The 18,028-nt window shown below is 48.5% G+C and overlaps 2 protein-coding genes across 2 annotated transcripts; one reads left to right on the forward strand and one right to left on the reverse strand.

Annotated features, from left to right (window-relative positions):
- Positions 1–1,899: 1,899 nt before the first annotated feature.
- Positions 1,900–4,965, reverse strand: LOC127330939 (uncharacterized). Its single transcript, XM_051357020.2, has 5 exons — positions 4,780–4,965; positions 4,413–4,556; positions 4,082–4,191; positions 3,827–3,971; positions 1,900–2,278 (listed from the first exon to the last, which is right to left on the reverse strand). The coding sequence occupies exons 1-5, from the start codon at positions 4,963–4,965 to the stop codon at positions 2,192–2,194; spliced, it is 672 nt and encodes a 223-aa protein (XP_051212980.1). The 3' UTR covers positions 1,900–2,191.
- Positions 4,966–6,320: 1,355 nt separating this feature from the next.
- Positions 6,321–8,221, forward strand: LOC127328162 (uncharacterized). Its single transcript, XM_051354786.2, has 5 exons — positions 6,321–6,369; positions 6,519–6,643; positions 7,057–7,150; positions 7,568–7,658; positions 8,051–8,221. Exons 2-5 carry the CDS (start codon positions 6,523–6,525, stop codon positions 8,219–8,221), a joined length of 477 nt encoding a protein of 158 aa, XP_051210746.1. The 5' UTR covers positions 6,321–6,369; positions 6,519–6,522.
- Positions 8,222–18,028: the final 9,807 nt, after the last annotated feature.

Raw genomic sequence — 18,028 nt, forward strand, 5'->3', positions numbered from 1 at the left:
GGGGAACTTTATTTGCCTTTTTGCCCCTCATTTAATTTCATCTTTGACGATTTGCCCTCCTTAATTTAAATTAAACTTTTACTTCAAGGATATCATAGAAGAGATAAGCTGGCTAGTGCAACGCCAAGCAGACAAGGTACAAACACACGCCACACAATTTGCAAAACAACCCATATAATGCGTCGCTCGCCCATAAGTGCCTAAGAGTCGACGAGTGAACGGCGGGACCGGACCAGACCGAAGGAGGCGTCTAGGAGTAAGTGCCGGCGACCATGTACGTGTCTGCACATTCTAACATTCGAGTCTGGATCCGATGACCAGATTACATTCACAGCGGCGGCCTATTTGATCCGAGCTTTTCTCAACGCACTTGGCCTGATATAACTTACTTTGATCTTAAGTTACATACTCGTTTGACGCTATAGAAAATCTCTTGCAGCAGAAAGTTTCCTTCAGTCGAATCGGCACATTATGGGAGTACTTGACCGGGTTTCTCGGCATGTTATCCTTATCCTCGCGTTCATGACATCTACATTGAAATGTGCCTCGGAGACATGGCCGAAGCACGCCCGTCCGCCCCGTGTGCTTCACGACATGCTCTGGCTTATCATTTTTTGTCCAAGCTGCATAATTTTAAATATTACTATGATAACTAGCAATGCGCGTCCTCTATCCGCAAAATCATTTTTCAAAATTTTTGGGAGCCGCTACCTATTTTCGCCCGTGGCCTGCATCCTAGCCACATCCAGCCTTGAGCCGTGGTTGGGGACAATGGGGAGGCTCGCCGCCCGTCGCCAGCATTCTTTGGCTGGTGATGCCGCGCCACCCATGGGGTGACATCAAGCGTACTAGGATACACTTTTGTTCTCCAAGACCAGTTCATGTGAAACAACGTTGTCTACATTTCTGTTTTCGAGGACACGGCGCTTTATTAATTCAGATTTGGTACTAGATTTCTTGAAGTTGATGTGTTTACGTGAAAATAAAACCTTCTATATCTAAATAGCAATCTCGACTCTACGTACACGATGTGGTGCAGCCACGTTTGCACGAGCCCTGTTAGCAGCCGGTTCGGGTTCCATTTCCCATCCCCTACACGTACCACACATTGATTAGCGCATGATTCAACTTCCCATTAGTGCGATGATGGTCTCCCCATGACTCCATGAGTGCATCATTTTCTCTCCTCCCGGTTTCCCCTCTCCTTCCCAAGTCGTTTTCCCTCTGGCCACGTCAATCGGCCGTTGTATTCTACTAACTCCGTCGGCAAGGAGGCGGACGGCGAAGACACTGATTAGACCATTAGCACAAGATACTACTCCATTGCCTCTACTTGAATCTGTATACCCAGCATAAGACCTGAGTAAATGTCGCATGCTTTTTCTTTCAGTTGTGGTGTTTTTCCACGCTTTATTTCAGTTGAAGTGCCTTCCATCTGCGAGGCCGACTTTCTGCTGACATTGTGTTGTAGCTGGTAACATGAACGGTTAGTCTCGATATATACTGTTGCATTCTTTCTTCAGACTTTGCTTCTCACTAGTACTATCTACTACAGTACCTGAGAATATGTCTTCTGTGTTTTTTGCTACTACTGGTATGGTTGCAGGTAATATCAGATATGGGTTGCAGGCACGAGAGCATAACATGTATGTCTTGTTAAATGTACAGACGAAACTAATGTCTGTCCGGCCAGCTGCTCCATCAACAAGCCATTTTCGCTTTCATCACGCATCTGGCCAACTGTTCTGCTACCAAAAATTGAGATAACACAGTCGCTTGAAAAATCAAGCTGCGTTTTTCTTAACCAGAATTTCATCATATGCTCAAAGTAACAGGTGCATTGACAACTCTGAATACCATGTTGTGTTACATACAAGTCTAACAATGACGATACAAAGGTGCCCCAAAGGCGTTATCTAATTGCCAGGACTGAATGTACCAAGCGATTTCCAAACTCTGGCATGAAAGTACAAACAGAGTCGCCTGTTACAGTGTATGCTGACGTTGATACACGTCTGAAGTTTCTGTCTGTTGATGGGATTGTCGAAGATGCCGCTATCCATGTCTGGTCAAACCAGCGGCATGGACAAGACATTACATACACTGAATGTTCTCAGGGATAGCTTACAGGAATCTACAGAGCAACATTTCCCCTTGTGTGTGTGTGTCATCATGGGAGGGCAGATGAAGATTATGCTTCATCGTCACTGTCATTTCCGAAGACTGAAGGAACTTTCGTGGCGATCTTCGGTTTCTTGCTGACGTTGCCAACAGGAGCCTATCAATTCATAGAAAGGAGGACTGACTTTAAGAGATAGTTTGGTATACAGAATTGACAATTAAACAATGCAATGAAAATAATTAGCCATTTGGCGCTAGCATGATAGATATACACTGAAGACAACATGTGAACATGAAGAGTACAAAAAATTCAGTGAAGTTCAAATCACAAATGCCTAAATGCAAGCAGAAACCACTTTTTTATTCATTTTTTTTTTTGAACAAGGGAATGGCCCAGAAGGGCCCAGGTGCATCATTACTTCCGTCGGTGGGGGTACAATTTACAGAGGACACTAGGGGAAAAAGAGATTACAAAGCAGTCCTCAGATCTTACAAAAAGAACCCTAAACAGATTACAGGAAAAGCAATCGGGTCCTTCTCCTCCACCAGGGGAGCGAGAATTCCATCGCCGGCCGCCCTCACCGCCACCGGGGACGAAACCACTTGGAGCAGCAAGCACGATGAACGCCGACGAGAATCCATCCAAGGGCCTCCGAAATGGAGGTTGAACTAACGCCATCCATGGCGCTCGGAGAGGCCGCTTATTCGGCCGAGAATCATGGTGGCAAGCCATGGCCACCATGTAGGGATCTCCGGATTGAAGCACCGAGCTTCCCCGCAACCACCTGGAACCGCCAAATGCATCGACAGCGCACTCCTCCCCGCCGGCACCACGCCAACCAGGCAGAAGAAAGCAACCATCTCCACCGAGCAAATCCAGGCCGCCACCATTAACAAGGGCCTTATTGAGGGAGTCCACGTTGGAGCTGCTCTCCGCCGCCTTCATCTCCGACCACTGGAGCATCATGGCGAGGAGAAGGGCTCCCAGGTAGCACTGAATCTGACCCAGAAGATCCCGTGCTCTCCCAGCTACTGGCATACAGCCAACAACCGGCATACAGCCAACGACCGGCATCTCGCCGAAAACGAAGCCTAGACTACTCTGTACAGCCCGTGCTGCGCGTCCTCCTCCACGCCAGCCGGCATCGCCGCCGGAGACGAGAGGGGAGCGAGCCGGGGATTTTTTGCCGACTCTCAAGGGAGGCTGAGGTCGGTGTAGACGAGAGGGTGAGAGGAGAGCTCTGTCCAGAAAGAAGAGATACACCACCGGAAGATTTCCTTTTTTATTCATTAGACCATCTGCTGTTTTTAGATTGAGAAAAAACCCAAGTGTATTTGTAGTTGCCAAAATATTCCAAAACAAACATTTATGTTAAAAACGAGTACATTAGTGTGTCTGCAAAAAGAAGACAAGGACAAGAGGCTAAAAGGGCGACTATTTGAGCAATGGATTTCTTTTTCTTTTTTGAACAGCAAAAAAATGTATATATTTGCATGCAATTTTCAAGAGTGCTCATATTATTTGCGACATGTGCATGTGGTATATTTTCGTGATTTTTCGCATTGTGAAAAATGTTGTTTCTGAAGCAGGAGCAGACATGTTCAAGCTCAGCTTAGAGTTATCAGAATGCAAGCACAATTATCTTTACTTCCATAAAGCGTCATATCAGTTGAAATAAAAAAATGCTGAGTTGATGTAAGGCACCTTCGAAGGGGCCATTTTGGAGAAGCCAAACTTCAACGTTCGACGCTGATCCTGATTGCCAGCGGCAGGCTTTGACGTGACTTTCTCTCCCGAGTTCTCTGGCTGTTCTTGCTTCTGTTGCTGCTGCTTTCTATGAGCATCTGCCCTGGAGTTTCATCAAGGAAAATATTACCAAATTTGATAAACATTCAATGCATTCCTAAGAAAAACTTCATCATGTTTTTTTTTTATAAAGATGAAGTTTGGAGTAGTTACAGCTGGGCAAATTTGGCCATTTCCTTCTCTTCTCGCTGTTGCTCACGTTTCTGCCTGTCATCACGGTTGCTGTTGCTGCTGCTTTGCATTTCTTTCATTTCCTTAAATCTCTGCACAACCAGAATGATACAAACTGTGAAGAGGGAAAATGATACATAAGGATGAGAGACAGCGATATAGATGCACATACAGCATAAAAATCAAAAGAATCACAAGCTAAAGATCAGTTAAAGATAGATTCAATGGAGCTACTGTATACAATGAATTACCTTGCGATGATTATGGTCAGTTAAAGATAGATCGAATGGAGCTACTGTATACAAAGAATTACCTTCCGATGATTATGGTCATATGAGCTCAGATGACTCTCAAATTCATATGCCAGCTTGTACTGCTTATTACAGAGGCTGCAAAAGAAGGTCTTCTGTATCTCCTTAACCTCACTGCGGATTTTCTGCTCACGTTCTGCTGTGACCTGGATTGTCATGATTTGCACCAAGCAGGAAAAAAGAAAACACCAAATAAAAAGTGTACAGGATGCTCAAAATTCACGAGGGTTGATGCTAGGAACTCCATATTCAAATGGCACACGAGCTTAGATGCTATGTAACGCCGTTCGGTTTTCACGGCTGAAGCACCAACCCATAAGAATCTCGAAAGAAAATACAGAAATCAGCACTCAGTGTATGACTGCGCACCTCACGCTTCTTAACATGCTCTTCAGTCTCCTCAAGTTCAACATTTAGCCTCTTCCTCTGAACATTGTCCTCCGACGTGAAGAAGTCGTCCTGCTCTTGCTTGCCCACTCCTAATTTTGCATCCCTGATACCAGCTTTTATTGGCTCCAGTATACCTGCATCAATCAGAGCACCGAAATGTATCATTAAGGTGTAGGAACTAGAATGCAATGCTAAATACTGAACCTTTTATGGTATAGGTCATGTAGAAAGCACAAAATATCATCTGAGATGAAACTGTAGCTCAAAGTTCAGAAACAAAAAAGATGAGGCAGACATAAAAGAAAACACTCAACATTTGAATCATCATATGAAATACAGTCTGGTTACCTGAGTTGACGAGCACGCTACTGCAATTAATCCTCTTTGAATTACTTTATTAGAATAGAATAAAGCTATAGTGTGTGTGCTGCGATGGTGGTACTTATATGATCCCTCAGAGCATTAAAAGAGTCATCACAGACTAAATTATATCTGGACCTTCTCGCTTTACATCAAGGTTATCTTCATTTGCCAACAGCACTCATATTCAGTACAGGCAGCTCTCGAACAGGGCAGCTGACATCTATGGGAGCAGTGAGGACAATTGCGCGCGTCGACAAACAGTAACCCCTTTCCCCAAACCCGAAACTGTTGATGCTTAACATATGCCTAAATGTGTGTCCTACCCAAGCTTAAAATTCATCAAAACCACAGCTACAAAAACTAGTGGGATCAGTGAGAAATACAAACTGAAGAAACAGAAGAAGTACGCGACGAAAGTGCTCTCGAAGGTATCGCACCCCACTTCATTTGCATTAGCAGCACCATCTCTCTCTATGCTGGTAATCTAGTCTGTTGTGCCTAAACTTTCATAGCCCAACTTACCTTAGGTCACACCAACTTGTACTGGATTCTACCGGATCTTGTGCTACAACTCGCCTATTCTATGTTTCTTCAGTAGAGGCAGCAACAGAAGGATTAAAATATGCTATCATCATTCATCAATACAACCATTTGTACGTTTTTTTTTTAAATCTGAAGATGACACGAAACATGATGAATCGAGATATGAAGTGGGCAGAGAGGGGAAAAAAAGTAGAATAAAGTGAAATATTTTTTAACTTAAGGCCCACACTGCTGTTTTCTTGAATATTCGTGTGCCCCCTTTTTTCTAAGAATTAACGCTATAGGTTGGTTAACATGAAATAACTTGTGACTGCATAAAAGGTTGCATTGCAAATTAACTTGTTAGGTTGGTTGTGTGGGGTCAGAGGTTGGAATTTTTCTCTGAATAGAACATATCACTTTTCTAGCATTTCGTTTGAAAGCTTACCAAGTGAACTGGATTTAACTTATTCAGAAAGCTGGCATACTTTTAAATAAATTCTTTTGTACCATGTATTTGTGAAGTGTGCGACGCTTGAAAAAACTACTATTGCCCTTTTCTATGGAGTTCATTATAAATAGCATGTAATATCTGGAAGGTGTGTAAAAGTATCTAATATTTTTGCTCCTTTTATACTGCAGCATTTGTGAGACATATTTCAAGAAGTACCCTGCTCGGATAGGGTAAACTATTTTCCTTTCATTACGAGCTAGTGCCAAATAATTTTTTCCTTCTCACTATTATATTTAATTTCTGGATTTGGTTGCTTATATACAATTGCATGTGTATAGCTTAGCACTTTACTTTATGCTTTCTTTTCTGTGTTCTGCAGGTTTATGCGAGTTGATACACTCTCTCTTATGTTGTCGATGGCCAATGTTGGTGCATATTCAGATGTGCTTGTGGTTGACATGGTTGGAGGTTTAGTTGCTGGAGCTGTAGCCGAACGCTTAGGAGGTATGTTGTGCTTTTCTTTTGTGTTACTGGTCAATATTTTGTACTCCAAAAAGGAGTATTAAATTAAGCTACCTAGTTGAATGGAATTTAGTTGTATGCAGATTGTGCTCCATTTATCTTTTTCAAAATACACTATTTCAACCTAGCTGTTAACAACTTACGCTGCGGGAAGTTGACATTTCTCAGTTTTTTACTTGGCATGTACAATAGAAATGTTGTTGCATCTAAATCTATCACAAGTTAACACATCCACTGAATATGAAAGCTATAGGGACCTGCCTCCACCAAATTGAGGTGTTTATTAATATCTGTAAATGTTAAAATTAGAGCTGATTTTTGTGTGTATTTTGCATCACAATTTAATGCATATGTTAGTTACAATCATTAATGATTTTCTCTGTTATCTATTGTAGCTACAGGATATGTTTGTAGCACATATCTTGGATCAGCGTCCAGCTCCATAGACATTATAAGAATGTATAATTTGAGTGGCGACATGACCAGCAGGTAAATCCCTTTTTAGCACTATATATGGTTTCACATTTAAGGAGGGTGATTTGTTAGAGAAACTTTAGAATACAATCATTAATGTGAAAGACTGCATTTTACTATGTAAGCTGTAAAATAAGATATTTTACCAACTGTGTAGTTTCTGCACAAATTCTATTACTAATAGAATTGTTGGGAAAACACATTATTTAGAATTTCAGAAATTATGCAGTTAGCTCTTATCTTTTTTGTATTCTCTCAATTGAAATTCGATCATGGTTCAATTTTCTTTTATCACTATACAAATAGAATTGAGAATGAAGTGGTTGACATCACAAGTTCACAACTGAAGTATAAAATATCTGACACTTCACTATTATATTTCACGTTATGCTCAAGAGTTGAGTTTATAATTATCATAAACATGCCATTCAGGATTTTCCAGGCACGACTTGGCGACATCTGCTCCTTGCAAAATTCTGGCGATGCCCCTTCTGCTATCCTTGATAGTATTCAAGACACCAGAGTAACTTGTCGTTGGCCTGGAAGATGATTGGGTCAAGACACAGGCAGGACCTGAAACCAAACCTGACGGGTCAAGACACATGCTGGTCACAGAGAGGGCAAGCCTGCAGGTGCTGCAGACCTCAGGCGCCAACTTATGTGCCATCCAGCAACGATTTGCCAAGGCCAGCAAAGAAAAGATTTTTTCACTTCAAAAGCACCGCAGTCCAAGTTCTATCCCCAGAGCGTCGGCTATACCATTCCAGCAAAGAACTTCTCGTATGCTGATTGTGCCAAGTACTTCCAAGAATAAGTCCAGCTCCACACGAACTTGTCCATGGTTCCCTCAGTCAATTGGATTTGATTGATGATATCTGCCAAGTTGAGAATCTCCAAGATACCTTGGATATTCAGGGTAGTGGCAATGCGGTGGTTCCAGTGACCCTGCTCCACCACTGCACGGACAGCAAGACTGTGTGCATGTCCCAACCACTGCCAGAACTGTGGGCATCAACTCCAGCATTGAATGCCCATCAATCCATCTGGCCAACCAGACATTGGTGGATGATTAGCACCTTTGAGTAATCGTGGAGCATCACCCAGATGGCGCTGATGATCTGCGCCCATGGCTTGTATGACTCGACTCAACTGCAAGGCCATATTATCAAGAGAGACCAGCTAGTGTTCTGCAGATCTCTAACGCCCAGACCACCAAACAAGCATACACACCATGCCACTGCGCAGTTGCTAACATTCACCTTCTCCTTCCACTTCCAGAAGCAAACCATGGCGAACCGTAGAGTCCAGCATGGGGGACAGAGGGGGTGGGGGTGGGGAATGAGATCAGGTGACATGCTTTAGGCATGTCACGCATGAACAGTGCGGTGACATGCACCCCTTTTCTCACCGTCGGATCAAGATTAGATGGTAGGATATCACTGCTACAGGGACCATCTACAGTGCATTTGCTACAGGATATTGGCACAGGACATTGCTACAGTGCATGCGCTACAGGACAATCTACAGTCGCGCGCTACAGTGTTTGATCGTGTGCGTTCATTTTCAATCCTACGGCCTACGGTGCATGTCACTGCACTGTTCATGCGTGACATGCCTAAGGCATGTCACCTGATCTCAGTCCGGGGGTGGTGGGGCACTGCCCCAAACCTCTGTGGTACAACCTTTTGCTTCCATGTTCACAGTTTAGCTCGTACGTCAACTCTTAGTTAAGCGCTCAGCCATATAAACACTCACCCAGCTGGCTACCCTGGCCCGCACGAACACACTTCACCGATGACATGCCCAGGGCAGAACCCAGTGTAACACTCCTCCCAGAATGACCTTCAGCGTGAACATAACCAGCCAGGCGATACCTAGGAAATTAAAGGCTAATCCAAATTCCTGGTCTTCTGAGCTTTCAAACAGGGAGAAACATTAACTGTTAATTACCTCCTCAATACTTTTCTGTTCCACCAAAAGTTGCCTGTTATTAATTGTTGCTCCTGAATTTATTAACTTATTTGGTAAGTTGACATCGTACTTATTTCTGTTTGATCCTCTGTAAAATGTGGTTACTTTGCCTGCTACTTATCTTCTGGTATCTGCATGCAGCCTCTCGCGACATGCATGCACAGCTTGCAAGTATCGAAAATGGCTATTGGGTTACAGATTATTAAACCCTGGCTTCGAGAATATCAGGTCAGTACATCAGTAACGGGAATAATTCTAACTTTGAGTTTTGACTGGGTTTTTGCAAGTAAAACATCTACAGCATTGGAATGAATATCCTGTAATTTCCTTTTACATCCATTGTCTTGATGCAGGTCCTTCCATCACGCACCCACCCACACATGCAGATGAATGCATTCGGTGGGTATATTTTGAGTGGCATCCGGATACATAGCCCTGACCCATGCAATGGGGAGTAAGGGCATCTCCAACCGGGCGACAAAAACGCGGCCCAGCGCGCGGACCCATCCCTAAAACGGATGGCCGCGGCGTCCGGGACGACCCAAACCCGGCCCAAATCTTGGACGAGTTTGCGTGGCCGCGGACGCGAAAGGCTGGTCGCTCGCGTCCTCCCCTTGTCCGCCCTGGCCCGCCTGTCTGCCTCCCAAAACAGAAACACTCCACTGTACTCCCAAAACCTAGAGATGGCCGACGAAGCGACTGCCGCCGCCACCGCCACCACCGCCACCATCCGAGAGGACGCACTGCCCGCGGCCGTTGCCGCTCCTGCCGTGGAGGCGGCTCCTGAACTGGACGCTCCGGTGGTCGTGGAGCCCGGGCCGCCGACGAAGAAGGCGAAGCCCGACCTCACCGCGGAGCAGAGGGCGATGGAGAGCAAGAAGCGGGGGGGTGCGGCGCAGGGCGTGTGATCTGCGGAAGAAGAAGGCCGCCGCCGAGGAGGAGCGGGTGCGGGCAGCGGAGCAGCTCCTCGAACTCCAAACGGTCGCGAAGACCACTCTCCTTCAAGAGCAGCAGGCGCAGGCCATGCTCTTTTACGGCCACGCTGCGCTCAGCCAGCACATGATCATCCCCGGCACCGGCGCGGCCTCGGGGGGGAGCTCGGCCTCGTCCGTGACCCGGCCCCTTCCTCCAAGGTCAACTGCCCCACCGACTGCCCCGTTTGGGCACGAAATGGGGGCGCATTGCAGGCGGCGGGCGTACCGATCCACGGGATGGGTCACCGGAGGTGGGCGAGTCCATGACGGGGGCCGTCACCTTCGTCCATTGACCTGAACCGTGCGCCGGCGAACTCCAAAGGCCCCAAGAACACAGGAAGCAGGCTGCGATGGCCGGTGCACGCAACCTGTTCGACGATATGTCGGCCGCGCGTGCGGTCACCGTCCACCGTGCGAGGCCCCTCCGTCTTTCGCTGCAGACAATGCCGACGACCCTGCCATATCCTTCGACACAAAGAGGCTCCCCGGCCACCTCCCATTGACACACGGAGGAGGCACAACTGGGCCGGCCCCGGCAAAGATAAACATCGCGGAGGAGCCGTTGTTCGGTGAGGCCCTCACACAAGCCGCAGCTGCACAAGCTCGAGCCCGCCGGGTAAGCAAACGAACTGGCAACTACACGGAGAAGGAGGACAAGGTGCTCGTCGATGGATGGTTGACCATCGGGCAAGATGTGTTGACGGGTGCCGAGCAGAAGGGGACCGCATTCTGGCGCCGGATGTATGAATACTTCCATGAACATCGCAAATATGGACAGGAGCCATTTGAGAGCGACCGCAGCGAAATATCGCTCCAAAAGAGGTGGGGAGCAATTCAAACGGAATGCAACAAGTTCCAGGCGGCGTATGATCACGCGAAGCGGCTCCCCGTTAGTGGCATGGGTGTGTTATCACCAGATTTTGGCCAAATCAGGAGGTGGGCCGTAAGGGAGATGGGCTTGGAAAATTACACGTGGAAGATCTCTGAAGCGGCCTCGCACGAAGAGTTTGGGCTAGATTGCCCGTGTATCTTTAATTTTAGTAGATTGCATCTTAGATTAGAAGATAGAGTTTTACCCGTGCACGGTTAGGTGCACGCCTGAATTAGAAAGTCCCTTGGACTATAAATATGTATCTAGGGTTTATGGAATAAAAAACAACCAACGTTCAACCAACCAAATCAATCTCGGCGCATCGCCAACTCCTTCATCTCGAGGGTTTCTACCGGTAAGCAACATGCTGCCTAGATCGCATCTTGCGATCTAGGCAGCACAAGCTCCACGTTGTTCATGCGTTGCTCGTACTGAAGCCTTGTTGATGGCGAGCAACGTATTTATCATAGATGTGTTCACTAGTAGGAAAACCCTTATAGGCGGAGCTTATTTCTGTGGCGCACCACCAAAAATGCGCCACAGAAAGTTATTTTGTGGCGCACCAGACACGGTGCGCCACAGAAATAGCTTAATTTTGTGGCGCACTAGGGATCCATGCGCCACAGAAATTTGGTGGGGTCAGCCCCAATCATTGGTTTCACTATTTCTGTGGCGCACAGGATCACGTGCGCCACAGAAATAAGACATTCAATGGCGCACTTGGCACGGTGCGCCACTGAATTAAGACTCTGTGGCGCACCGGTCCTGGTGCGCCACTGAATTAAGACTTTCGTAGGCGCACGTGGGATGGTGCGCCACAAAGCCTTATTTCGTGGCGCACATGAGTTCCATGCAACTCCACCCCGGACGCCTTTTTAACCTCTGTAAAAAATAAAAAAATAGATAAAATTTTCAAAAAATAAATCCATTCAAGATGCCTATGTATTATGTCATCTTTTACCACTGAGAATTAACAAACAATAATTTCGACTTTTTTTGCAAAATTACGTGGGAAAATCATCAAACTGGATTTCTGGTTGCATACGAACTCGAAAAAAAACGCATAATATATCAAAATGTTCCCACGAAAAATCTACATTCGAATTCCCCGGGGCTTGCCCGGTTGGACAATTTTTAGAATCTACAAATTCGAAACGAGTAAAAAGTTACGGGCAGTTAAAGATTTTTTGCTGCAAAATACAAAAAAAAGAAAAAAAAATTCTGTGGCGCACCAAGTGCCCATGCGCCACAGAAATAACGTTCGAAATTTGAAATTTCTGGCGCCCACTTCTCCTTCTCTCCTCCATTTCTCCACTTCTCCCCTTCTCCCATTCTCCACTTCTCCCCTTCTCCTCCCCTCTTCTCTTCCTCTCCTCCACTTCTCCACTTCTCCCCTTCTCCTCCTCTCCTCTTCTCTTCCTCTCCTCCACTTCTCCACTTCTCCTCTCTCCTCTCCTACACCGGGGACCAACTCCGGCGACCTACTCCGGCGACCAACAACTCCGGCGACCTACTCCGGCGACCTCCACGACCAACACCTCCTCCGGCGACCACCTCCTCCACAACAACCACCTTCTCCTCCTCCTCCGGCGACAACAACAACAACCACCACCACCACCTCCTCTACCACCACCACCACCACCACCACCACCTCCTCCTCCTCCTCCTCTACCACCACCACCACCACCACCACCACCACCTCCACCTCCACCTCCTCCTATTCCACCACCACCACCTCCTCCGGCCGGCCTCATCCTCCACCCACCCACCCCACCCACCCCACCCACGCAACCAATCACCCACCTCCGGCGACCTTCCAGAAAAATTTAAAAAAAAATTCGGCGGCCCCAGATCTAGATCTAGATCTAGATCTGGCCGCCACTTTTTTTGAAATTTTAAAAAAAATTCTGTGGCGCACCGGCGGTGCGCTACGAAATAAGACTTCTGTTCGTGGCGCACCATCGCCAGTGCTCACGAATAACTTTCTGTGGCGCATTGGCTGGTGCGCCACAGAATCCTTATTTTTGTGGCGAGAATTCTGTGGCGCACCACCCATGCGCCACAGAATGTGTTTTTGGTGCGCCACTGATGAGGCTTTTCCTACTAGTGGTTAGGGTTAGCAGAGTTCTTCGCGTAACATGCTATCGTAGTGCAACCCTTGCATATCTAGCCGCCCTTACACCTATCTTAGGTGTAGGGGCGGCACCCCGCTTGATCATTATTTAGTAGATCTGATCCGTTACGGTTGCTCCTTGTTCATCAAGGATTAGTTTAATATCTGCAATAGTTAGGCCTTACAAGGGGCTGGAGGATCCAGCGGCACGTAGGGTGTCGTTCGTTAGTCCTAGACAGGAAGTTCCGGGGATCAACCTCGTGTTGGTTTTTAGGCCTTGTCTAGGATCGGCTTACGATCACCGTGCGTGGCCGCGAGGCCCAATCCTGAGTAGGATGATCCGATTATGCGGTGAAAACCCTAAATCATCGTAGATCTCATTAGCTTTATCTTGATCAAGCAGGACCACCATATATTCGTGCACCCCGTACGAATCATGGGTGGATCGGCTCCTTGAGCCGATTCACAGGATAATCTGAGAGCCGATCGAGGCTCGTATTTAATGTTTACGTGTATGCCATGCAGGAAACTAAGCGAGGCATCTCCATCACCTTCCTGGCCAGGTATAGGTCAGGTGGCACGCCCTTGCAATCAACATCGGATGTGTGACCAGAAGGCTTTGCGGGCCGTCGCTCGGAGGGACCTCGGCCAGCCGCAGCCCTAGGTTGTTCCCGGCTCTACGGTGTTGCCCGTCGCTGCCCGTCGGTGGGTTTCGGACGTCAACACATTCTGGCACGCCCGGTGGGACAAGCTTCTACATCAACCACATCGCCATCTACATCTGAGATGGCGGACGGCACGCCAGTCACATACGAGGATCTGACCGACAAGCTCAAGAAGAATTATGACGAGATCAAAGTCATCCTCGAAGCCGACCTCATCGGCTCTTTCCACAGAACCCGTTCACATGGCATCAGGTGGAAGGGGTTCTCGCCTAATGGTGCACTAGATGGGATAGACCTCTCTGCCCCGTCAGAAGAACGCACCAGGTCCCTGCGGCAGGAGATCAACTACATGGTGGCTCACTCGCTACACCGCCACTCTGAGAACCTGGTCAACACGTTGGAGCGTGTCGCTCTTCGCGTGATCCAGGAGATCATGAGGCACCAGTACACGCCGTCAGGACCAGCTCTCGGGACGCATCAAGGAGAGTTGCCACTCCAGTCCCGTCCACCACTGCCATTTGCGTGGGCAGCTCCAGAAGTGCCGACTTCACCGGCATTCGTCGTCTACAAGATCGGTGGTGACCCTAGTGACTACCAGTTCTTGCTTGAGGCGCCCAAGGAGGTCCCTCACGGGTACACGTGCACGTATGTGCCAGATTGCGGTAACTGGGCACTCACAAACCAGGCCGTGACATCAGGGACTTCTGGGAGAGCAGGAGGAACGTCAGCAACAGATCTTGAGAAGCAGACGTGTCTGACTAAATATGCCACCCCGACGAACCTCCAGAGCTCAGCTCCTGCAGTTGGCTCAGAGCTGGAAAAGCAAACATGGCTGGCTAAGTACGCCACCCCGGCGAATCTTCAGAGTTCAACTCCTGCAGCCAGCACAGCGGATCAGATCAGCAACATACTGAGAGACCAGTTCGGCATGGTGCCGAAACGGAGGGCAATCGGCTATTCCAAGCCGTACCCCGACGACTACGAGATGATCCCGCTACCACCTAAATATCGGCTCCCTGACTTCTCCAAATTCAGTGGATCGGATGGTTCCAGCTCCATCGAGCACGTGGGCGATATTTGGCACAACTAGGACCGGCCTCGGTGTCGGATCAACTACGCGTGAGGCTCTTCTCACGGTCCCTCACGGGATCGGCTTTCGGATGGTACACCTCGTTGCCACCGAGACTCCATCCGGACTTGGAAGCGATTGGAAGAGCAGTTCCATATGCGGTACCATTCGGAGGCTTCGAGTCCGGCATTGCCGATCTAGCACAACTACGTCGAAGCGTGGAGAAAGCGTGACGAGAATACATCCGGCGCTTCAGGAATTTTAGGAACCGATGTTATTCGGTTCGTATAAGCTGAAAAGGAAGCAGTCGAGTTGGCAGTAGCGGGCCTCGCAACACCGCTCAAGGACATGGCCTCCCAAGCAGACTATCCCTCACTGGCGCACATGGTTCAGAAACTTTCAGCATATGAACAGCGCCACCCGGACCTGTACCAGGACAAATTCAAGCGTGCAGTAGTCCTGGTCGAGGCGGAGGAAGACAAAGTTTCTGCGGGAGATCAAGAGGTAGCAGCGGCTGAATGGACTCGGGGGGGAACCCCCGTGTCCTGCAAATGGGTAAAGCCACCAGGCCCGCCCAGGGGGTTTGATTTTGACGTGACCAAAACTGAGCAAATCTTCGACCTCCTGCTCAAGGAGAAGCAGTTGACGATTCCTGAAGGTCTCAAATTCCCTACGGTGCAAGAGCTGAACGGAAAGCCATACTGCAAATGGCATAACTCGCTCTCCCATGCCACCAACGACTGCAGGGTATGGCGTCAGCACATCCAAGCGGCGATAGAAAAAGGGCGTCTGATTTTCAACCAGTACGCCATGAAGGTCGACACCCAGCCCTTCCCCGCCGTCAACATGGTAGAATGCACTTACCCTGAAGGTTGCCAGCCAGGATCCTCGTTTGGCATCAACATGGTAGGACCTGGGCACCACTCTGGCAAAGATGGAGACGAGGGCAGCTGCTCTCGTAGCAAGGACACAGAGGAGGCCGCTCCACGCGATCGGCTCCATCATGATGGCAAGCGCTACGTCACAGAGGGAGAAGTGAAGAACATGAGATATCAGCGACCCCTCTCTGATCACCTCCTCAACAAGTATGTGAGTCAGTATGACCAATGCCGACGATCCAGTGATGATGATGAAAGAGATCGTCTGGCTAGAGAAGCCAGAAGACATCGTCGGCACGATCACGATGAGGAGGAGCACGAGCGCCGTGCCAAAGGAGAATCAAGGGAGCAAGATGACAACGACAGGCACTGGGACTGCCCCTTCTTCAGACACTGCTGGGATTCAGGAATGAGCCGATTGCCCACAATCGGCAATTGCCCAGAATGCAACCAGAAGAAGAAGGAGGCAGCCAACGTATCTGTGTTCAGGCGCTTAGGGCCTCTCCCACCACAAAGCAAACGCGCTGAGTCCCCTCGGTGGGCGGATCTCGAGGATTCAGAAGACGAGGGACAAGAAGAAGAAGACAGGTACCACCGGCCAAGGTGGTGCCCTGATGGACTCAGCCGTTCCCAAAAGCGCAGGGTTCAGCGATTGCGCGGCCTGGAGGAAGCCGAAAGGTTATACTTGCATACGCTAAGGAAGGCACGACCTGATCTGGCTGTGAAAGTTCAGCGAACCCTGGATGAAGAGGGTCGTCCACGGAAAATGGAGTGGCGTCCCAAGCAAAGGAAAGCCGACGATGAAACATCGGCTGGTACAAACATGGTGCTCGTCCTTCCGACGGAGCTTAGTGCTCCACGATTCTACGATGCACTCAAGGTGGACGACAATGGTAGCGCATCAAGTCAGAGGTTGGGCTGGTTTTATCCACCAGCCTGACCGAGTAGCAAGAACAAACCGATGAGCAAACGGGGCGAGGCTGATCCTTGTGATCGGCCCCAAAAATTATGAAGGAGCATTACAGAACCTTCAGTCAGCGCTTCAATGGATATGGAGGCCGATTCCAGCAATCGGCCAAAATTATCTTCACCACATGTTCTGCTTGTGTTCAGCATCGATCTACTGGGCAGCGGCCACGTCGGCAGATGAAAGTCAGCACGAATCCTTGCGGAGCCGACGTGCAAGTGCAGTGCCCTGGCTAACCATAAAAGCCGATATCTGCAGTCACCTGGCAGATTCGGCTCGGGGGGCATATAGTCAGATGAACATGTGCAGTAAACATGTGTACAATGAAACATTAGGGGCCGATTAGAGAAAAATCGGCCAGTAAAAAAAAAATTCATAACAGACAGCCGATGCAAGGGCATCGACTTTAGAATTAAGAAGCGAAGCCGATGCGCAGCCATCGACTCTAGTACAGTTACACAAGACCAAGACCTGCCGGCTATGTGCTCAACCCTTTGTTGGTGTTTCATCTACAACATCGACGTTCAGCGGAGGAAAGCCGATCAATGAGGGCAAGTTCGGTTGACTCTTCATGGTGGCTATCTCGGATTGCCAGATTGCCTAAAGTCAAAGCCTTTTGGTTTGACCTGTGCATCCTCGCTGGTGTTCTCGCCTTGATTAAGGCTCGGGGGGCAGCTAACTTGGTAGATGCTCTGTTCTTGGAGCCGATTGGAGTTGCATCGGCTGACCCTGCATCGTGGTCTTCTTTGAAAGCAGTGAGGTGTGGCAGAAGAAGACTGCTAAAGCTACGGAGCAGGAGCCTGTCCTGCAGAAGTATCAGCTCCGGCCTCTGGGTTGATTCAGCAGTGGTCCAAGAGCTCTCCCGAAGACAAAGGTTGCCGTCAATATACGCTCAGTGGCTGCGGTTTGGACCTGTTCGGTTGGAACTTGGAGATCTGAGTTTGAGCAAGGTTCACAGGTTACCATTTAAGGAAGTGGCTAAATTGGTCTATCTCGAAATTTACCGTAAGAGGTCGATGCGTTGCCATCGGCTCATTGAGCGTCGATCAAGCTAACAATCGGCAGAATCAGCACAAAGGGAAAGTCTTCTTCATTAATAAGAGAGGATTTTTACAATGGAGAGCCGATTACTCAAGCAAGGAAGAGCAAAAGAAGAGCCGATTGCTCAGGGACTACTAATCCCACGTTACTCATCCTCACTAGCATCATCGTCGGCGTCGCCGTCGGCGCTACCGTCGGAGAATTCCTCGTCGCTGCTGTCCCATCCTTCGGCCGGAGTTTCTTCTTCCTCGTCATCATCGTCATCCTCGCTGTCCGCCCAAGCGCGGAAGCGCTTCGTCGGTGGGTACCCAGCGGAAGAAGAGGAATCATCCTCCTCCTCCTTC

This window comes from Lolium perenne, chromosome 2 (assembly GCF_019359855.2).
Source record: "Lolium perenne isolate Kyuss_39 chromosome 2, Kyuss_2.0, whole genome shotgun sequence".
NCBI lineage: Eukaryota > Viridiplantae > Streptophyta > Magnoliopsida > Poales > Poaceae > Lolium > Lolium perenne.

Excerpts from the sequence above, each read along its gene's own strand:
- LOC127330939 (XM_051357020.2), bottom strand. The coding sequence starts at position 4,965 with ATGATACATTTCGGTGCTCTGATTGATGCAGGTATACTGGAGCCAATA. Across the intron at positions 4,557-4,779 it reads AGCATGTTAAGAAGCGTGAG|GTCACAGCAGAACGTGAGCA; the intron begins GTGCGCAGTCAT and ends ATGACAATCCAG. Across the intron at positions 2,279-3,826 it reads CCAAAATGGCCCCTTCGAAG|GCTCCTGTTGGCAACGTCAG; the intron begins GTGCCTTACATC and ends ATGAATTGATAG.
- LOC127328162 (XM_051354786.2), top strand. The coding sequence starts at position 6,523 with ATGCGAGTTGATACACTCTCTCTTATGTTGTCGATGGCCAATGTTGGT. Across the intron at positions 6,644-7,056 it reads TGTAGCCGAACGCTTAGGAG|CTACAGGATATGTTTGTAGC; the intron begins GTATGTTGTGCT and ends TATCTATTGTAG. Across the intron at positions 7,659-8,050 it reads ATAGTATTCAAGACACCAGA|GGTAGTGGCAATGCGGTGGT; the intron begins GTAACTTGTCGT and ends TTGGATATTCAG.